General features: G+C 42.7%; 1 protein-coding gene across 1 annotated transcript in view; it reads right to left on the bottom strand.

Moving 5' to 3' along the window:
- Positions 1-23,639, bottom strand: part of RSRC1 (arginine and serine rich coiled-coil 1) — a 270,622-nt gene that overhangs the window by 213,796 nt on the left and 33,187 nt on the right. The window contains exon 4 of the mRNA XM_056849746.1: positions 3,441-3,617. Coding sequence (XP_056705724.1) covers positions 3,441-3,617 — 177 coding nt within the window. The remainder of the gene's footprint in view (positions 1-3,440; positions 3,618-23,639) is intronic.

Raw genomic sequence — 23,639 nt, forward strand, 5'->3', positions numbered from 1 at the left:
ATATTTGAAGTGTTTCTAAACTGTAAAAAATTCTCATTTTCAAAGACCTGCATATAAGTAAACGGTGTGTGTGTGTGTGTGTGTGTGTGTGTGTGTGTGAGAGAGAGAGAGAGAGAGAGAGAGAGAACGAACTAGTGTTATGAAGTGCTATAAATGTTTTAAAAGGTAACAAATATTACAGCGAACAGAAAATAATGGTACACCTATGTAGATATAAGCAATAACAGATAGGAGGCCGGTGCACAGGTCAGCCCCACGCATTCACTGAGCACGTGGGAAGAAAGAGAATGAGTGTGCATGCTGGCCCCTGCCCCAACATGTCTGCCTGGACATCTGCAGAAGCAACTGTGCAGAGGAAGTGGCCATGCGAACTCTCGCTTCCCACAGTGGGCAACGTTCTAAAACCAGCATCACTGGTCACAGGGAGGGAGAATTCGTGCAGCTGCTTCCTCCACACAATGGCCCCTGCACACAACCAGGTGACAGCATGGAGGCAGGGGGTGGGGCCAGCACGCTCACCCCTCCTCTCCCCGCACATTTAGTGGCTGTCCGGGGCTGTTTCTGTGCACTGGGCTTTAACCTCACCCCGTCATAGCATCTGCCACAGATTATTTATCATCAGTCTTGCCCCTTAACGCATTGTTATTAGAGAGAAATGTCCGTGGAAAAGCTTCTAGCATGTGGGGCTCAAGGCAGAGACACAGTTTGATGGCAGGGAAGACCTAGTGGAGAACATCTAGTTCCCTGAGAAATGGGTCTACAGGCTAGTTCCAAAATGCTCTTACAATGGACAGTCCAGCACTTTTTAGCAATGTAACACGACCTGTATAATGCTTTACAAAAGGCACCCCAAGCACGTCTGATGAGACAACTTACAAAATTTTCAAAATTAATAAATAGAATACAAAGACCCACACAGAATCACAGAGGAAGTTTGGATGCAAAGAGATAAATAATGGGGGGGGGGGCAAGAAAAGTAAAAACAAGAGATTCCAGTTAAAACAAACTGTCTTCAAATTCCAATCAGTGCATTTAAGCAGTATCAGAGCCAGCAGTAACCTCGAACAAATGTTAGCTAACTGTGAGTTTGAAACTACATGCAAATAGAAAAGCTGTGCCCAGCTCAGAACAGTCTTTTCCAAAATGCCTATTGATAAGTTTTGTTTGAGTAAAGGCTCCACTTCATAAATGGCACACAAAAGAGATCTATTAAAGAACTCTTCCCCCCCCCCCAAACTAAAAACATCTGGTGAAATGTGGGCCACGCAAAGAAACACTATTTGCTTCAATAAATCATCATGGTTAGGTTCCAATTATACTCTCAGACCGAGCATCTTAGCTACAGTACAAATTGTAGTGCCAGGCAACTGACTGCCTCAATAACAGAATATGTCACTTCAGAAACACCACCAACATTTCATAGAAAAGGAGCGTTATCTTACCTTTAATAAGCTCTTAACCACTTTCTTACATATAAGTAGTTTAAAATTTACAAAAACTAAAACCGTTTTGAATTAGTCAGTTTACATTAAAGCAAAAAAGCAAGTTGTTTTTAAGAGCACTAGATGAACTGCCATTAAACACGTAAAATTGACAGCCCCATGTAATTATTCGTGCATCATGAACTGATATCAATAATCTTTACAATTATTCTTAGATCTAAATGATAAAATTTAAGATGGTATATTGTTAGTGATTGTTCTTGGTGCAAATATACAATGGATACAGAGGAACACTAACTTCACAACAATAAAATATTTAGATAAATTCTTGTTACTAGCATCTATTTGACACTCTGTATACTGCTACAAATCTTTGTTTAAATGACAAAGCTTCTGTATAAACACGGCTATAGAATTTCACTTTAAAGACTATATTCCTAGAAAACAACAATCTGTCTGCAATTCACTTCATATTATAGTGCTTATCTTATCCTCTTCAGCACAGTTACCAGCATTTCTGACATCCTTGGATGGACACTTATCAAATCATACAGTGCAAACATAACAAGGTTGGAAGAAAAGCTCTCTGAACACTTTTTTGAAAATTGCTTAAGCAAATGCTCAAGGCACAAATACCACTGAAAATCTGGATAAGCCAGCACACCAAGGGCAATGAAATAACATCTTCACCTAATCAACAACATTTACATAGAAGAACTCATATTTGCTTACTGGGCATTTCAGATTCAACTCTTCTTGACCAATGCATAACTATTTTGTCCAAATTTATTTCTGAAACTCACAAAATTAATATTGCATACTGGCTAACAGACTGACACGTGATTTAGGAAGTCCCCAACTCAAATCTCACCTCTGCTTGGTAGCCTATGAGAATATACCACCTCTTGGCCTCAGATCTTCATTTACAATATGGGAATCATAATTCTAGTCTACCTTGCAGGATTACTGAGAATTTGAACAACCCAGAGGGAAATCGAGTCAGAATTCTTTATATCATGAGAATATCTGCATATTCAACATTCAAATATTGAATATATTTGGTAATTTTTCTTTTGCTGTTCCTTTCTATTGTTCTTTTTGGTTGTTTCACGTTGGATCTGGAGACCACATATGGATTCTGAATCCTGTAGTCAGAATTGTTTATCTCACGTGAACATTTGCAAGGCAATATGGAGCGTTTCTACGATCACCAATTTGTTCAGCGAGATTCAAGTCCTGTAGCACCTTACAGCGCAATCCTAAGGCGGGGGGGTAGTAAACGCGCCCGGGGACAGCACAGGTGGGCCGCCACCTGATCGGTTTGCTGCCAGGCACAGCAAGCCAAAAATGTTATTTTACTGAAAACCCCGGAAAACTGCTCCATACAGTTCCACGGGGCTGCGCCTCTTTTTTTTCAGACACACATTCACACCGGCAAAAGGGGACGTTCCTGGGGGAAAAGGGCTTAGGGAGCTGACTAAAATCAGCCCAGCCCCTGGGAACTCCCCCTTTGGTGCCGATGCAAGTCCTTGCACCAGGGAAACGCTGTTGCGGTGGCTGTGCCAGCATCCATGTGTGGCTGCTGGCATAAGTGGCCCCGCACCAGCATTAGTGCCAGATTAGCCAGCACAAGTGGCACTAATGCCGGCACAGAGGTTACGCCGCCTCCTGAGACCATTTCTCCCCCTCCCCCTTGAGGATTGCTCTGCCCGAGACCAACAAGATTTTGAGGATATAAGCTTTCAAGACTCAAGGCTCGCATTATCAGATACCCTCCCATCATTAGGGGTATCTGACAAAGGGAGCTTTGACCCTCGAAAGCTTATACTAAAAAAATCTTGTTGGTCTCTATGGTGCCACTGGACTCAAATCTAGCTGATTAATCATTGTTATCAAAAGGAAGAACAAACAGTTCAAAAAACTAGGGGGCATAAAACAATGCATTCATATCAAAATTAGCTTCTTGTTTATTTAAGTTGAATTTTCTTTGTTACCTACCCTATCTTGGTGTGATGTTGGTCCTTCTCTTTCCCTCTGACCCGGTCCTTCTCTCTTGCTTTCTCTTTATCTCTGCCTTTACGTCTTTCTTTATCGCGAGATCTGCTTCGAGTTCTTCGGTGACTGGTCCTTTCGCTACTTCGGCTATAGGAACGCTGATGAGGCCTCGAGTGTGACCTGTAAGTTGAAAGATAAGTGAAAACTTTAAGTAGAGATGTAGCAGTTTTGACAGTATTAATATTCCTGCTTGTTTATTGCAAGGACTTAGATCATGATGGGTAGCCATGTTAGTCGGTCTCTAGCAGTAGGAAAGAGCAAGGGTCCAGTAGAACCTTAAAGACTAACAAAAATTTCTGGCAGGCTATGAGCTTTCATGAGTCACAGCTCACTTCTTCAGATAAGGAGTGCAAGGAGTGTAATTTTTTTTAAAAAAAAATTCTGAATTTTAAGGACACATAGGTGAGGAGGGAACCACAGTTTTCTCCTTCCTCCTCCTCTACAGACCCCCAAAAGCTGTTCCTGTGAGCCAGGGGGCCTTCAGGAACATTGTGGATATAGTGTGGAGAACTGCAGATGGAGGTTGAAATTCACAGAAACACCAGACCTCTCTCTGAATGAAAACAAGAGTCTTTCCTTCGCACAAGGGGATCTGTTGATCCAACCCCATACCAATATAGTTACAGAAGAGTAAACTAATTTGTCTTCTACAGACTAATTCAAACCAGGTGTACATAACCTTGGATGTTAGAAATAGGGGACTGGTGAAGACAAAGGGGGGGGGGAGCCATTCATCAGCACATGCCAGGTCAATGGGATCTTTAGCACAGACATTCTCCTCCAAAGGCTCAACAGATACACTATTCACCACTGTATTTCTCAAATTTACTTCCCTCTCATTATTCCTCACCCCCCCCATCCAGTTTTATTTGACAATACAGTTCTGTAAGTCTGACAAAGCCACATGAAGCTTTTTCACTATAGTTGTTGCCTTGCAATTCTCTAGTAATTCTCCTAACTAGTCATTGCTGGGAAAAACAGAGTTTCACTTACCTGTAACTGTTGTTCATCTGGTGGATCTTCTATGCAGGCACACATTGGGACTGCGCAGGCCAGCCACGGATAAGATTTGTCAGCTTCTAGCAAAATCTAAAAGAGAGTGCTCCCCCTCCCCTTGGGACATGCAATCTCCCCGCCCACGGTCACATGACCCAAGGAGGAGGGAGCACTCTTCCCTCCAGTTCTCCAACCTGCCGCCACGGAACCAACCACTGGTCTAGCGGAGGGGTCCCACAGCAGGGAAGGAGGGAGGGATGTGTGCCTGCATAGAAGATCCACCAGATGAACAACAGTTACAGGTAAGTGAAACTCTGTTTTTCATCTGCGTGGCTTCTATGCAGTCCCACATTGGGAGAGTAGCGAGCTCGCTTACCAGGACGGTGGGTGTGGAACAGTCACCGAAATAAAGACTGCAGTACGGCACGTCCCACGGCTGCATCTCTTGCCGAGTCCACATCCATAGCGTAGTGTTTCATAAACGTAGAGGGCGTGGACCAGGTAGCAGCCCTACAGATGTCCCGGAGATCTATCTTAGAGGAGAAGGCGATGGAAGCCGCATACGCTCTGGTAGAATGCGCTTTGATCATAGGAGGGCACTCCTGGTGAGCAAACTCATATGCCATTTTGATGGTTGACGTGATCCACCTCGAGAGGGTCTGAGGAGAAGCACGACAACCTTTGCGATGCCCGCCGAAGCAAACAAAAAGGTTGTCATCTTTACAGAAGTTCTGAGACCTTTTAATGTAAAAAAGAAAGGCTCTGCGGACATTGAGGGAATGTAATGCTCTATCAGCATCAGAGGATGGGATGAGGGGGAAAAACGGGAAGGACAATGTCCTGTGTAAGGTGGAAGGCTGAAACCTTAGGTAAAAAGGAAATCTTAGGCTTCAATACTACCCTATCCGAGTGGAACTTAGTATAAGGAGGGGAATGTGACAGTGCTGAGATGTCGCTCACCTTCATTGCCGAGGTAATGGCGACTAAAAAGGCCGCCTTGAACAATAGTAAGGCCAATTCGCAAGTAGCTAATGGCTCAAAAGGAGGTCTCATGAGTTGTGAAAGGACTAAGGAGAGACTCCACTGGGGAACTGGTGGAGTGACAGGAAGGTACAAGTTATTGAGACCCTTCAAAAACTTTTTGGAAAGGGGATGAGAAAAAACTGAGAAGGAGTCAATATCCGGATGAAAAGCCAACATTGCGGCTAAATAAACTTTAATGGAAGAATTAGATAAGCCATCATCTTTGAGGGATAGAAGGTAATCAAACACAACAGACAGTGGGCAATTGATTGGTGAAACATTTATAACCTTAACCCAATTAGAAAAACGTCTCCATTTAGCGTCGTAGGACCGCCGTGTGGAAGACTTTAATGAATGCAGCAGAACCTTAGCTACCCTGTCGGACCACTGTCTCAGGGTAGCACCCTCCAGGCCACAAGCTGCAGGTCCGGGGGGGAGTGGGAGGGATTCCTCGGAAGAAAAATGTAATTCCCTTGTGCAAGTGACATGAGCACTGCGAACCACGACCTCCTGGGCCAAAACGGAGTGACAATGATGGCATCTGTCTTCTCGTGGTTCACCTTGGCTAGGGCCTTGTGAAGTAGAGGGAATGGGGGAAAGAGATAAAACAGAGCCCCGTTCCAAACTGCCTGAAAGGCATCTCCCATTGAGCCCAGGCTGGCTCCCGCCCTCGAATAGAACCTGGGACACGCTGAGTTGAGGTGTGTGGCAAAACGGTCTATTTGCGGATAACCCCAATGGCAGAATATTTGGTGGGGACAATCGCTGCCCAGGGTGAGCTCGTGTGCTTGATTGGGAAGGCGACTTAGAGCATCTGCTAGTGTATTGCTCTTGCCCGCAATATGAATCACTACGATAGCGCGGTGAGCTATGGCCCATTCCCAGATGTCGCTGGCTTCCTTGGAGAGCGAAACAGACCCTGTGCTGCCCTGCTTGTTTATATAGAACTGGGCGGTGGAGCTGTCTGTGGCGATCTGAATGTGCTGTCCGTTCAGGTGCCCTGTGAATGAAGACAGAGCAAGGCGGATAGCACGCAGCTCCAACAAATTGATGTGCAACCGGGATTCTAGGGAAGACCAAGTAGCCCGGGCCGTAAGGTCACCACAATGAGCTCCCCAGCCTGACAGGGAAGCGTCTGTGAACAGGTACCTCTGAGGAGAAGGGTGATGAAAGGGGACACCTGAGAGGATGTTGGCATCGTGTGCCCACCATTGCAAGGAAGAAATAACATATCTAGGGATGGAAAGGCATTTGTATTGGGGATCAACATTGAGCCTGAACACCCGGAAGAACCAGTTTTGCAGAGGCGCGTACAGAGCCTCGCAAACTCCACCACGGCCGTAGTAGTGGCCATGAGGCCTAACAATTTCTGTATATGATGGGCCGTTTGAAACCGTGTTGTTGTTTTTTTGTGAATTTAGCCACCATTTTTTGGATGGTGCGAGCCCTCTGTACAGGGAGGAAGGCTCTGGCTTGGACAGCATCCAACTGTGCCCCAATGAAGGTTTGTATTTGCGCAGGTACAAGCTTAGACTTGGAAAAATTAACCAAAAGACCCAGATTGTTAAGGACTGAGAGGATTAAGTCCACCTGTGTGGCCAATTCCGATTGTGAAGGGCCCACTACCAACCAATCATCAAGGTAGGGAAATATTACGCAACCCTTCAGAGCAAGATGGGCTACCACCACTGCAAGGCACTTCGTAAATGTCCTGGGGGCTGTGGGAAACCCGAAGGGCAACACATTGTACTGGTAACATTTTCCATTGCATTCACACCTTAGGTATTGGCGACACTCAGTATGAATTGCAATGTGGAAATAAGCATCGCGGAGATCTAACACCATGAACCACATATGTTTATCCAGGAGGGGAAGCACTTCTGGGATCATGAGCATACGGAACTTCCTGGTCCTAATAAAGGCGTAAAGGTCCTGGAGATCCAGGATAGAGCGCTTCCCCCTTTTTTATCCACAAGAAAAAAAGCGGGAGTAAAACCCGCGATTCCGTTCCAAAGGTGCAACCTCTGAAATAGCTCCTTTAGACAGGAGAGGGGTAACCTCTTGTACGAGTAGGTCTGGGGCCGGCGAAAGGGAGCAGCCCGTGGGCCTCTATGGAGGTAACATATCAAATTCTATGAAGTAACCAACATTTATTATTTTGAGAACCTAAACATCAGTGGTAATAGCAGACCATGAGTGGTAGAAAACCGACAGGCGATCAAGAAAGGAAGCAGACACGTCTAGTCATGCCTGATTCGGTTTGTTGAAATGGCCGGGAGACCCTCTGGGGCCTTTACGGACCCTTGGTTTGGGTGGGAACTTCCTGTCCTGCTGCGGGTCGGGAAAGTACGGGCGGAAGGAGGGTTGTTGGAAGGAACCCTGGAGACGATATGGGCAGGAAGATTGGTTGGCTTGACGGCCAAAATAACGCTGCTTAAAATCGGGGGCTTGAGGAGCAATCCCTAAGGATTTAGCATTTGTTTTGTTCTTTTTCAGGCGATCCAGGAAAGTATCAGTTTGGTCGCTGAACAAGGATATCCCTTCAAAAGGAAGGTCCTCAATACGGGCTCGAGTGTCATAGGGGAGAGCAGACTGGCGCAGCCAGGCATGCCGGTGAATGACAATGGCAGAGGCAATGGCTTTACTAGAGGAATCCATCACATGGCGTGCAGCTGTAATCTGTTGCCTTGCGAGAGACACGCCTTCGGACTGAATGGCTACTGCCGAGGGACGTTGATCATCGGGAAGGATGGAGATTTGAGGGGATATACGATCCGAGAGGGAGTACTGATACCTGGCCATGATGGCAAGGAAATTGGAAATGCGGAGACCCACCGCAGAGGAAGTGTAAATTTTTCTGGCAAGGGTATCTAGTTTACGGCCTTCCTTATCGTGTAGGGAGGAGTGTGCTCCAGACCTATATTTACCAGGTAAATTCTCCACTATTACGGAATTAGGAGGGGGATGCTGGTAAAGAAATGCTCCACCTTCCCTGCGAATCTTGTAGAGATTCTCTACTCGTTTGGTGGAAGAGGGGACCGAAGCAGGCCTAGCCCAGTTGTTACGGATCACCTCCAGAATGCTCTTTATCATAGGAAGGGCCACGGGGCCTACGTCAGGGTTATGGAGGATATCCATAATATTATCTATAGGGCTGGAGTCCTCCGGCTTAAACTCAATTTTGAGAGCTTTCGCCATGCGAATGAGCTGCTCCGCATTTAACGGACATCTCCCATAGGAGAGAGCGGCTTACAGTCCCCAACAGTGTTCTCAGATGAGGGAGCTGAAGTGCGGGATTCCTCATCCTCATCAGAGGAGTAGGAGGCGTCATACTCGGATGGATCAGTGTCCCTTGACATAGAAGAAGACCTGGAGAGGGGAGGCTTGTGAAGCGACTCTTGCCTTGGATGAACGGAATCATTGGAAAGATCATCAGGACGACGAGATGCCGACGAGAGCCTCCAGAAGGTGAGCGTGAGCACCGGAGGCACATCTTTATAGAGGTGAAGAAGGTGCTGTTTGAACTCAGCCGAATCTTCCTGGGCCCTGCTCGGACACAGAACCGAGGCGGTAGCCAGGGAATGAGGAGGCGAATCCTCGATTATAATGGGCTGCTGTGCAGCTTCGTCGGGCGCTCGTAACTCAGACGGATGAGGCGAGCTAGGCGACTTGGCTTATGATCGGCGTCGAGGGGATGCCGAAGGCGATCGGCGTCGAAGGGATTTCGGCGACCTCGAAGGTAATCGAAGGTAATCGATGCCGAGGCTATTTGGAGCAGGAAACATGGTGCGATGAGCCGCAGCCGCAGCCATCTTGCGAAACCGGAGCAATAAACTTTGCTGGCCGAATAACAATGAAGGCTTCTTAGAAGGGCCAACTTTTGGGGACTTTTTTGTAGTGGGTCTCACTTCGAGTTGGGACTTACTAGTTGAAGTACCCGGTTCAGCAGAATGACCTCGTGGGCGAAGCGACTCTTTGTAAAGATGAGAAAGTAATCAGGTCGACCGAACCCTCAAGGCCTTGTTAGTGAATTTGGAGCAACTTTTACAAGTTGCCGGAATGTGGCCTTCCCCCAGACAAAGGAGGCATTCAGTGTGGGAATCATTCTTCACCATCTTAGTACCACACACACTACATTTCTTGAAAAGTGGAGCTTTTTTGGGCTCCATGGCTAGAGGAAGGTGCTGACACGTTCTCTCTCCGTGGCGGCAGAAAGAGAACTGGAGGGAAGAGTGCTCCCTCCCCCTTGGTCCTGTGACCGTGGGCGGGGAGATTGCATGCCCCAAGGGGAGAGGGAGCACTCTCTTTTAGATTTTGCTAGAAGCTGACAAATCTGTGACTGGCCTGCATAGAAGCCACCCTGTAGGTAGGCCAGGATAAATGTCTGTGACTAGTCATCCAGCAAGGTTCTGTGCCAAAGTGGGGATTTGAACATGGGGCTCAAGAGTTCATAGCCCAACACACTAACCACTACAAGATGCCAAACCAGAGGACCTTTGGTGTAACTGACTAAGCTAGTTGTTTCACTCTTTTTTAGCCTTCCTGTATAGAGGTGATATACCATTAAACACTAGTTATGAGGGGGAAACAACAGTGGTAATGCTACCCTAAAACCTCCTCTTCCCCACAGACGTTAAAGGTACTAAAATTTATGTTCTGGAGAGGGCTCTAAGACCAAGCAAGGACACTTAAATTAGGAGCAGCTTTCATTTTTCACCAAAAATCTTCATTTTATGCATAGGCAAAATTATTTAATTAATTAGTTTACTGGAATTTTGACTCAACTGAGATTTCTTTATCCAAGTGATAGCTCCAAGACACAATAAATGAAAAACAACTGATACCAAGTTCTGCTAAAGATTTTTTCCAATAGATTGCAGTATCTTCCTTTGAATAAATGGATGATTAACATTTTATTTTATTAATTATTAACAAGATTTTTACCCTGCCTTTCTGCATAGGCCCACCAAGCCAGCTAACATATTAAAACATACAAATTAAAATTTTATTGCAAAAGCCATTAAAAGCAACAGACAAACACATCATTAAAACAATTTAAAACCGGAGCTTAGAATAAGTACAAAAGATAAAAACACTAGTTAAAACACTGGGAAGGAAGGAGGGATTGGAAATGCCAATCAAAACAAAAGAGGCTCCACCTGCTGGCAGAAGATGGCAACAAAAGGGGAGTTTTGTGCCACTACTGATCAGGCCCCTCCTTTGTTGCCACCCGCCTAATCTCAGAAGGCGCGGACACCAAAAACATTCGGAACAAATATTTCACAGAGCAATGGCCTTTGTGACAAATGCTGTTGCTGGAGGCTCCAAAACAGTGTTTCATTTAGTAGTATCTCACACCAACATACTGGATTCGCAGTGGTTCCTAACAGTTTTTTGGATACAATTCGAGACTATACCACTCTCAAACAAAAAATCTTTCAATAGAGTGTGCCTTTTCTCTTATGTCCCATGTCAGAATCGAGATTAAGATTTCCTACTGCACTCCAGGCTCCAGCTAAAACTCACATACAGATTATGATAACAACAGCTTTCCGCTATTGTTTGGCCTCCACTCAGTTATTAACAATGAAATCTATATTACAAGGACACAAAGAGACATGTTCATTGGCTGCCTCAAATTTATTAAATCCCCTTCCGACTACCAACTATATGCTTATACATTCTTTCCAGAAGTTGATAATACGGTTTAAGCTGAGAATTTATCTTGTAATGGGGGATAAGTTTACACTTTGTTTAAAACATGTTCCCGTCTGAGCACTAAGAAAAGGGGTAGGGCAAAATAATATGTCAACAAGGCATCACTTTTAATCTAGAAAATCAAGCCAATGTTTGGTGTTATGCTATATATGTAACAAAAAAATTGTCGCTTCCAATTATAACTGTTAAAATCAAATGCCTAAGAAGTTAAAATTACAAAAACTGCAAGGACATAAGGAAGGAAGTGAGGGCGGAGAATGTGCTACCAGCCCTACCAAAACATTAAAAAATAAAAAGCCCTCATAGCACACACCCATCATGCCAAAGGTTAAGTCATTTAGTCAAGTTCAAAGATCTTCAAAGGCTTCTTAGATCCAGATAAGCCCATATGCTATGAAAATCCTATGAAAAAGCCATTTCTTTCCGATCTGCTTTTCATGTCTAACTTACTGAACACACACAGATGCTTGGCATCGCTCGGCATCCCTGAATTTCACACCAGATAATCAGGGTTCACCAAAAATGTCCTATCCAAAATCCTCTGCATTGTCTTTATTCCTTCAGCATTTATCTGACTTTAAAAAAAATCCTGAAAATATCCATAAAAGACTATTTAGTTACTGCACAATAAGTGCTAATTTGCTAATTTCTTCACAGGTAATCAATTAAAATGTAAAATATTGGATAAAATGAGTTGCACTAAATTTAACAGCTGCTCCATAAGCATAATTAGTTTCACAAGGGCCATATGTAATCCAAACAGAGACAGAGTTGAAACAAATAAAGCAGATTTTAAAACAAGTTTGAGAAAATCTGCATTTAATTAGCAGGTGGGCACTACAACTGCATAATGTTTTTATACATTTGTATTTATGAAGTGACAGAAGATCTAAGGGCTTTTTAAAATGGCGTTTATTGTTTGAATGAGAACTGTTTTGCTGCATACTAAAGTGATTTAAGTCCTTATAGCTCTGCTTTGAAAAAAATCATAAATGGTGAAAGAAAACATGTGGAAAACTGTAAAACTAGAAAGAATTTGCGACAAAAAACAGATACACATACCATAACCAAAAGGAAACTACACTTAATTACATGTACACTACATCTGGAATATCAGCCTAATAAAACGTGAAACTACTAATTTTCATTGTTCTATAGGAAATGAGGTCACTGTCATTTAGCATTCCCCCAATTATTCAGCCCTAAACCATCAGCTAAACGTTTAAAAACACACACATCATAGCTGAAAATATTAACATACATCTGTCAAAAGTGAAAATATGCTTTGGGTCCTCTTGACACCCAGTTCTAGAGGACAGTGTAAGCAAGAGATGCTGGAAACAAGGACGAGGCTTGAGACAGCATGTGATAATTACAAATGACTCCTGGATTCTGGCATCCACAGATCAGCTTATCAATAATACCCTTTTGGTTAATAACAGCCTTGTTAGTTCACTACCACCAGTACCACCAAACAATCAAACACATCTGCTAAAATATTCACCACCAGCTTTCTGGCTATGAATAAAACTGTAACATAGGTGCAAGAGCCTAGACAAATAAAGCACAGAGGACAGAGTTGAACAAGCAACTTAAGAAAAATTTACTCCGTGATTTTTCTACAGCAGTATTTCATGCAGAACCTGGCCTTGTCAATGAGTTCAGCATGCCTTCAGGGATGAACACACGACAACTTTTCCTGGATTTATACCTGGATTAATATTAATTTATTGTAGATTTAAAAGTACTGACACTGATTTAGATTTCAGGAGGAGTCTCTGCTCATTCTAACTGGGGGAAAGTACCACTCGAGATCCCAGCCCCGTATTTTAAGATTTTCCACTCAACAATTTACGTCCCACCACTGTGGGAAGAATTTGTGCAATATTCTCAAAACATCACTTAGAGACTTTGCAGCATGTATCATTAATCCCATATATTTCTTTAACTGTTTGATCTTAAATACCACTCCATTTTACAAAAGGTCTGCAAACTTAAAATGTGTGAAAACAGAAACACTTTAACATTGGTCTTCAACACCGCTTTTGATGTAGATGGATGCCCAGAGCATGAACGCAGAACCCTCTTGCCACCCAAGCAATGTTACCAGTCCTGACTCAGTGAAACACAGACCCTTCTCTTCTTATCCCCCTTTATTCAGTTTATTTGACAAGCAGGAACAATGTTCTGAGCAAGAGGAGAAGAGGACTCAGACCTCGCCAACTGTCCAGATGCTGAGATATGGAGGAACATGGACTCCCTGCCCTCCAGGGTCCTGTGATCTAGAATCACTCCCCACACACACACACACTTCCTTACACAAAGGGCCCATCAAAATGATGGATGTTGCTAGTACATAATAAAGAACTGCTCATATTTATGAAATTGCTTTTGTCTCAGTAGTATAGTACCTAGTCTACCAACTAAATTGTAAAAATAGTTTCCATGGAATCCAAAGATGGCCTGCTGCAAAAGAATCTAACAATCTCCTGATTAACAGAGGAAGTATAAATCACACTGAGCAGAAACCTGAGTTAGTGTCTCAAACCTTATATATCAGTACAGATGCTGATTTTAATGCCTCCAATTTCTGACTTGCCAAGCTAAAGTAATAGCTACCAATAACGCACATTTTCAGAAATCTTTAAAGCATTGTCTGAAAGATTTAAAAAACATTGAGAAGAGCCTTTATAGAATATGAGTGAATGGAGACTTGGTCAATAGGTGCAGCTGGCCTCCCTACCCCGCCCTTGAATCATTCTGTCTTTGGGGGGAATGCAACAGTCTCTGCTGTGGCCTATATTTCACACTAGCTGCGCCTTCTGGATATAGGTTATTGCATATTATTTACTGTACGGTCTGGTTCCTTTAACTATTGTTTTAACTGTTTTAACTTATAATTTATATTTATGTGAGTTGCCCTGAGCCCGGCCAAAGCTAGGGAGGGTGGATTATAAATTTGATAAATAAATCAATAAAATGAAGCAATTAATATCCTGTGCTGTGCCCCGTGCTGTTTCTGGAGGGTCCCCTAAACCCAAGGGCAATGTTTGGAGGACCACTGGGCTGCAGTGGGAAGGGAGAGGCAGGACAGTAACATTCTGCAGCCAAACTCCTTATACTGTGTGTGTGTGTGTGTGTGTGTGTGTGTGTGTGTGTGTGTGTGTGTGTGAATGTGCTGTCAAGTCACAGCTGACTCATGGTGACCCCAGCAAGGGGCTTTCAAGATAAGTGATTAAGCAGAGATGGTTTGTCATTGCCTTCCTGTGCAGAATCTTCTTTGGTGGCCACCCTTCCAAGTACTGACTCTGCTTAGTCTCTGAGATCTGAAAAGATCAGGTTATACTATGACGCCTTCCCTCCCCCTTATACCTTACCTTTTTTATATGCCAATAGTCATAAAGAGATCAGGGCAGCTTGACTTGTCTTATATCCTACTTAATTCATCAGTACCTGCATTAAATCAATTTGAGTGATTGGTGATATCTGTGATATTGTGAAGAATGCACGTGTAATTTAACCATCTTTTTTACATAATAAACTTTGGTGTGCTCCTCGGCATTTACTAACAGATCTATAATGGTCAGGATGGAAACAGGAGAAAGTAGATATTCCACTTGACAACAGGGGTTCTCAGGCTCACCTCTGAGCGGTAGCCTACCTGTGCCCCCGAAAAAGCTCCTCCCAAGGCCAGGGGGACCCCAGGGTGTCACTACATAAGTCATGACAGGCTTCCACAGGAAGGAAATTGTCAATTTATCTTTCTGAAAACAAAAGCATTTTCCTTTCAAGCACTTGCAGGCTGTCTTTAACTGAACTGAACATTCTATGCCCAGAGGAAGAACAAAGAATCTTTCATACAACGTAAGTTTTTACTGCGTTTTAAAATAATGTACTCCAAACATCTGCACGTTGACACAAAGGTCAGTTCAGAGGCAAGCTGGGTGATTAGAGACAGGACCTCCTCTGCAGTGGTACCACAACTATGCAGAGGAGTACCCTCTATCAAGCAGTCTACTAGGAGACCAGACTACTGAGTGAGTTTGTATTGTTGTAGAGCACGCTGTTTTTAACTGAATGGTTTATTCTACTCCGTTGTGATGTCTGTATTAGTAGATGACTCTTGATTGGCATTTTCATTCATATTATTTTTTTTGGTAAAATGTTTGTTTTAAATGTGTTTTCTAATTAGCTGTCTTGAATGACACTGGTTAAGAGCAGGATTAAAAATTTTTTTGAATAAATACATTTCCCAAGATCGCCAACACTGATTGCTAGCTCTTGGCTGTATGTCCCATATCTTAATACGAGCACACATGTATTGTGCACACATGTATTGCCAAAATAGAATACACTTGTTGGAAAAGAACGGGCATTAAGAATATAGCTCACTGCTATCCAAATAATCTTAAATAAAAAAATATAGAAAAACAATCTCATGAAAGTTTAAAGTTTAATACAGTTTATTTGTGCCGGACAGTACAAATGTTCAGACTAGTACACTGACAGTGCTGTCCTAAGTAGCATTAAACCATTATAAGCCAATTCATTTCAAAGAATTTAGGCAGGCATAACTCTGTTTAGGCTTGAACAGTGACTGACAGCAGTAGGAGATTATACTTCACTGGTGTCCGTGAGTACAGACCAATTTCTGTAGAACTTATCAACTAGAACTTTTGCAGTCATATGTGGGCAGGAAAATCACTGTTCTTTCTCCTATTAACCAATTATAAAAGTATGGCAGCACATTGATGCAATTGCTTAAGTGGAGAGATACAACAGGTCTCAAGTGCTGCCAAGAAAATCCACCTTGAAGCTATCCAAGTCTAAAGCACAGTAAAATGTTCTGAAGTAAACTTCATAAAATAGTTGGCACATTCTCTGAAATAGTAGTGTAGGAACGGAATATATGGCAAACCCTATATGAAGTTGTAAAAGGGACAGACCATCAGTACTTTAGAGTTTTGAGATATAACTGTTAAGCTTAAAGGTATCTTGGATCCAACTGATTTTAGATCCAAATTATTCTCTGCCACAGTGCAACTAAAGGTAAGCTCTTAAATCCTTTCATGTGCAATACCACTTCTACAAACTTAATTCCCTTCAGGAATACTTCTTTAAAAAAATACATTAAAGAGAGAAAAAGCTACAGTTGGAAATAATTTGTGCAACTGGAATAGTTGCACTCCATAATATCTAAAGCTCACTAAGAAATTTATCTATTTACTTCATTTATAGTCCAACTTTTTTTACTGACACTCAAGGCATATTTCAGAATTTTTGTAAAAAATGCAATAAAAAGCAGTGTAATAAAGATACAACTTTGGTTTAAGAAAGAAGGGACTGTAAACAGTCCTCAAAGCAAGGCACAGACAGAACTGAGAGATTATTGGTTGTTGGTTTTTTGTTTTTTTTTAAACCAATAATCTCTCAGTTTTGTGTGTGCCTTGCTTTGGGAACTGTTTACAGTTGTTGTTGTTTTAAAAACAACATGAGCCCTAACATTTTAATAGAGATCAACAGACTGATTTTTTAATTTCTTTAGTTTGTAACTCCGAATTCTTATTCAAACTACCGTATATACTCGCGTATAAGCCGAGTTTTTCAGCCCCAAAAATGGGCTGAAAAAGCCGGCCTCGGCTTATACGCGGGTCAATACGAGGGGAGGGAGGGAGGAGGGAGGAGGGAGGGGGGAAACTTACCGCCGTCGCCGCCGCCAGGCCCGTGCTGCTTCCTGCGGCCGGGAGCGGCCTGGGGCAGCCTCCTGCAGCCGCAGGAAGGCTGCCCCGGCCCCCGCCACCATTTTTCCCGGCCGGGAGGGGCCTTGGGCAGCCATCCTGCGGCTGCAGGAGGCTGCCCAAGGCCCCCCGCCCCCGCCGCCATTTTTTTCGGGCGGGAGGGGCCTTGGGCAGCCTCCTGCAGCCGCCCCGCCCCCGCCGCCATTTTTCCCGGGCGGGAGGGGCCTTGGGCAGCCTTCTGCAGCCGCAGGATGGCTGCCCAAGGCCCTCCCTGCCCCCCGCCGCCATTTTTTCGGGCGGGAGGGGCCTTGGGCAGCCTCCTGCAGCCGCAGGAAGGCTGCCCCGGCCCTTCCCGCCCCCGCCGCCATTTTTTTCGGGCGGGAGGGGCCTTGGGCAGCCTCCTGCAGCCGCAGGATGGCTGCCCCGGCCCTTCCCGCCCCCGCCGCCATTTTTCTCGGGCGGGAGGGGCCTTGGGCAGCCTCCTGCAGCCGCAGGAAGGCTGCTCCGGGTCCCCCTGGGCCTCGCCGCCGCTTCCTCCCGCCGGGAGCGGCCTGGGGCAGCCTCCTGCAGCTGCAGGAAGGCTGCCCAGGCCCCCCCGGGCCGCGCCGCCGCCGGACCCTCGCCGCTGGAGAGCCCTGTCAGGTAAGCCTGCGGGGGGGGGAGGGGTTATAAGCCGACCCTCGGCTTATACGCGGGTGCCTAATTTTTCCCCATTTTTGGGGAGAAATTAGGCACCTCGGCTTATACGCGGGTCGGCTTATACATAGGTATATACGGTAGTTGAATTATTCTGAGTTGATTGTTATCCTTCAAGTAGCACAATATCATCTGCACTAGCAAATAAACTGAACACAGTTGACTATGATAGAAGAAACAGACAGTGTAATCTCAAAATCATATCTTAGTGTATCTAGGCTTAGAATAGTCATATGAGATGAACAATGCGCTGAAACAAACTGAATAAGTTGAGAATGCCCCAAACTGGGACCAATGGTGGGAAAGAACATGTGAAATAAAGTGCACCTCTCTGACTGAATCACACCAATATGCCTGATGTTCAAGAAGTTACTGAACACTAATCCTAAAGAGAGTTACTCCAGTCTAAACCCATTAATTTCAATGGGCTTAGACTGGAGTAAGTCTGCATAGGATTGTGCTATAGGTATCCCTTTCAGCTTACCCAGTGCAGCAGAGCTTGAAATACTATATTGTGTACTAGTGGTGGGATAAGTATCATAGACATTTGAAAGAACCCAAACTCCATTTAGTTCACTCCGACACACAGGGCAGAACCCAACAGCTCCAAGTGAACAATCCAGACCACAATAGGCCCTTTGCAGAAAGCAGGTGCATTGTAGAGAGATTCCTGCAGTGCAGCAAACTGATTCTTCACCAATAAACAGAAGATCACAGCTTTACAGTTGGATTCTAAGCAGAGTTACATCCTTCTAAATCCACTGAAGTCAAGGGTATAGCTATATAGAATTGCATTGTTTGCCTGTTAAAACCATTTACTAAAAAACAGACAAATCTAAGAGATCACCTATGTGCATGAGTAAAGTGCCATGCGCACAAAAGCACAAGCTTTTAAAAATGTGCAGACCACAGGCTTTTTATAGCATTTATAATCTATTAACTGTTGTTTAAGCACAAAATACCATTGCCTTCTTCCCATCGTATTTTTTCAGAATGTGATTTTTGAAATACACCTCTATCATATTTACCCTGATAAGGATATATGCATTTTTGAACATTATGCTTTATTATTATATTAAGTATATCACAACAGAAAGGATAAAAATTGCCTCTTTTATTAAGTCTGAAATCTGCTTCATTGCTGTTTGCTTAAAGCTGTGTGGAATGGCTTATGTATCTTGACAACATCCCACAGATGGTCATGATTATGTTTAACAGGACAATGCACTCATTGAAAACTTTTACAGACACTTACCTAATGGGATGTCACATTAAATCTGATAAAGTAGAATAAAATAACTATATACCAATTAGGTAATAGCAAAGAAATCATTGGAACCTGACATTCCAACATTCACAAATTAATACTTGACAAACTAGTGCACTAACATTTATGTACAAATTAGTTTTTTCAAACAAGTGTAGCTATTATACAACTCCGCTGTATCCGAAGATGTCCTTGAACATATACATGCCTGTCAACATCTCGGACATGGATGGCTCTAACTGCATAACTCTGGTAAAAGACAGAACTCAATTTGACCACTTTTTGTTTCCACTCTTAATGCTTAATGACTCATTCCTTAGAGGTATCCTTGAAAGCCCTAAAATGTTGTCCATGGACAGAAACTTTCACTCAGCAATCAATTGGGACCAAATTAGATGACTGTGTTGAAATGTACTTCGCTGTTTAAGTTAACAAATGAATGAAGAAAGGTAGTATATGGGAACATATGCCGCTACACTGAAGTTGTTAAAAAGAGTCTGCTGGAAGAATATTTGGTTCCCGGTGAAGCTAATGTGGCATAAGAAAGGACAGTGATGAAAGCATACCAAGTCATATGGAAAACCCAAATATAGTGACAGACACAATTATTTTACTAATTGCTAATTAATACAGTAAAATGATTTCAAAAAGCAAAACTTTGCTCAGACTACTTCAGGTTTTGACCTCTGTATGAGCAAATGCATTTCAAAACGAAGCCCACCAAAATTGATTAACGGCGCCAGCCAAGGCCAGCATGTAGTTGAAGCTTTTTCCATCTATCACATGGCCCCAAGGATGGTTAAATGAACCTTAAAATGGCTACAAACAGCTCAATGACTACACAGAGTCCTGCCAATTAGAAATAATTAGGCAGTCATTTTGGTGGTAAGTCTTTTTAAGTGCATACATAATGATGCAATGATGCTTATTAGCGATCTCATATGAGCTGTGCTCAAACAGCCTGAAATAATTATGCAACTATCACAAAGCCCTGCAAATCTCTGTACTTCACCTTAATGCATTTAAAAAACCACTTCATTACCTCCAGTAATTAATCCTCCATTAATTGCAGGAAAAGCCCAGTTTACCATGCTTCGTTTCTAATTATCTTATAAATAGTTATGGTTCTAATTAATGTGTTCATTAAGCTGAATATCTTTCTCAAAGCCACGCTCAGAGTAAAGGTTTCACTTTTGAGAGAAAAGGCCTAACTAGCCATAAGGTGAAACTATTTTGGAAGTATTTGCTTTTATTTTAGTATATTCAACCTCCTAATTGGCATTTAAAATCTAATTTGGAAGAAATTCCAGAAGCCTATGTAGGAAAAAGGGCTTTTTTCACTCATCTCCAATCAAAAAAGCCTAACAGTTTTAATAGAAAAACTTTTAGCATATATTTGATAAAGACAGGTAACAGGTTTTCAGTGCTGCATGCCAAATGAATTTAAACTTTTGATTTATGGCATCTTAGTACAAAAGGAATATGACATCATTTATTTGTACAATTGGATATATTTTATTCTATGGTATGTAATTGTGAACAGTATTCTTACACAATTAGGTGAAAAAACATTAATCAGTAGGGCAATTCCATTAGAAAATGGAACCAGAATAATTTTTGAAATGACGAAAAGTTGCAATTAATTATTGAAATATTGTAAGCATGGATTTTTTTTTAGTCAATGGCTGAATTCAAAAGTTATACCACACCACAGCTAAGGAAGCTTATATAGGTTATATGGGTAACACCCATTTATAAAAAAAGGTTCCAAGAGTGACCCAGGAAATCACAGACAAGGCCTGCTGAGCAAAACCCAACATGGCTTTTGTAAAGGTAGGTCCTGTCTCACAAACCTTTTAGGAGTTTTTTAAAGTGTCAACAAGCATGTGGACAGTAATGAGCCTGTAGACATAGCATATTTGGATTTCCAAAAGGCTTTTGACAAAGTCCCCCATCAAAGACTGCTAAGCAAACTTCATAGTCATGGGATAAGAGGACAAGTCCTCTTATGGACTGAGAGCTGGCTTAAAAATAGGAAGCAGAGACTAGGAACCAATGGTCAGTTCTCACAATGGAGGTAAGTGAGCAGTGGGGTCCCTCAGGGATTTGTGTTGGGATCAGTGCTTTTTAGCCTGTTCATCAGTTACCTGAAGTTGAGGGTGAACAGCGAGGTGGCCAAGTTTGCGGATGACACCAAATTATTTAGGGTGGTTAAAACAAAAACACCCTGACCTGGATGGCCCAGGCTAGCCTGATCTCGTCAGATCTCAGAAGCTAAGCTGGGTCAGCCCTGGTTAGTATTTGGATGGGAGACCACCAAGGAATACCAGGGTTGAGGTGCAGAGGAAAGCACTGGCAAACCACCTCTGTTAGTCTCTTGCCATGAAAACCCCAAAAGGGGTCGCCATAAGTCAGCTGCGACTTGAAGGCACTTTACACACACACAAAACAAAAACAGACTGAAGAGCTCCAAAAGGATCTCTCCAAACTGGAGGAATGGATTCAATATGAGCAAGTGCAAAGTGATGCATATTGGGGCAAAAAATCCCAACTTCACATATACACTGATGGGATCTGTGCTGGCAGCGACAGACCAAGAAAGGGATCTTGGGGTGGTGGTGGATAGCTCAATGAAGATGTCAACCCAGTGTGCGGCTGCTGTAAAAAAGGCAAATTCCATGCTGGCCATAATTAGACGAGGAATAGAGAATAAAACTGCTGATATCATATTGCCCTTGTACAAATCTATGGTGAGACCACACTTGGAATACTGTGTACAGTTCTGGTCACCACACCTAAAAAAGGATATTGAAGCTTGAGAAGGTGCAGAAAAAAGCAACCAAAATGATCAGGGGACTAGAGCAACTGCCCTATGAGGAGTGCTTAAAACACTTAGGGCTGTTTAGCTGGAAAGAAGGCAATTAAGGGGAGACATGACAGAGGTCTATAAAATTATGCATGGTATGGAGAGAGTGGACAGTGAAAAGCTTTTCTCCCTCTCATATAATACTAGAACACAGGGTCATTTGCTGAAGCTGGGGGGTGAGAGATTCAACTGTGAATCAGGCATAAACCAGTTTAAGATAAAGAAGAGTTTCTGAAGACAGACCCTGCTTGGAAGAAGAAAAAATCCTAGTGCTAATGTTTGTGTGACAATCATTAGGAGGTGAAAAACATTTGAAATAAAAGGAGAGAATTACTCTATAAACCCTGCAGCCTTTTCCCTTTTCTTCTCTCCCATCCACCCACCTTCTTCTGCTCTTCCTCCACCTTCACCTCCCAGCTCTCATTTCCCTGCTTCCTTCTTTCCTTCCCTCTTTTTTTTTTACTTTTTTTAGTTCCCCCACACACTCCATGGCTGACACTAAGGCACGGAAACCTCAGCAATGCTATTTGACTGGGGAAGGCAATAGCAAACCACCCCATAAACAAAGTCTGCCTAGTAAACATTGTGATGTGACGTCATCCATGGGTCAGTAAATGACCCAGTGCTTGCAAATAGGACCATCTTTACCTGTGCCCAAAATGGCCACCATTTTGTGAGATCTCAATGTGTTTGCCAGATATCTGACTTGGCTGAAACATGGAGGCTCTCCCAGTCCCCCCACCTGTCTGACCCTGGAACCACAGTATCATTTTTTTTAATCTACACTGAGAACAGGTTCAGAATTAAATATATAGACAGATAAGGCAAATTCATTCAGTTTAAAAATGTTCAAATATGTCAAGCCAGGATGTATTTTTAATAGATTACAAAGAACAGCTTTCTTCTTAATGGCAATTAACACAGACTCACACAAGTTCCAGAGAGCAAAAGTGAATAATTTATAGCTCCTTTTACCTAACAATTTCCAAGAAAGTATTGATAATTTTTTTTGTTGAGTTTGCAGGTTCCAACACCCCTGCAGCCATGGATGATATAATTCTGGCTCAAATATTCCATTTAAAATTGAAGGGGTTAGGCACATAGCATGGGGGGGTTGTTTGAATTAATTTCTGTGCCATTTTACAGTTTGTCATTTGACTCTCAAGAACTCTCAGGGGACAGTTAAAAGCACCATTAAGTGACAATATTATATTGCAGTACAATATCTTGCCATATTGCCTATTCCTTTTGTTACAAAAATATATCCATGACTTCAGTTTAGTTAGCTTTACCTCAACATCTGCAAAATGAAATATTTCAAACTTTTGCTAATTAGATTTGATGTATAATATAGGCATGCTAAAGAGCATGCTAATCGAAATAAAAATCTGCAGTAAAAGATTCACAAAGAAGAAAAATCTGCAGTAAAAGATTCACATGAAGATCCTCAATGGGACATATTAATAGAGTTGGATAAAGTTCTAAATAATGTAATCATAGTTATTTCTAGAATCACTGGCTATTGCTTCAGTGATGTACATGCTCTCTACTACAGCCAAAAATCTCCTTTTGATTCAAATATTATCAGTGATCTGATTTAAATCACCAAAGGGTTGATTCATCTTTTATTTAAAACAAGTTTCCAAGTTCGATTGACATGTATTTTCTAAAGAATCACTGCTGTAATTAAACAGAGACCTCATAATAACCAGAAGTATAATGCAAAATATTAGATCTGCAGCCTACATGCTTTTTGCACTACAGAGTATATATGTGTATAGTACTAAAAAAAAAAACACCTTTTCATCCTGACCAATGCTGAAAGAAGATACGGACAA

Source organism: Euleptes europaea, chromosome 5 (assembly GCF_029931775.1).
Source record: "Euleptes europaea isolate rEulEur1 chromosome 5, rEulEur1.hap1, whole genome shotgun sequence".
Classification (NCBI taxonomy): Eukaryota; Metazoa; Chordata; class Lepidosauria; order Squamata; family Sphaerodactylidae; genus Euleptes; species Euleptes europaea.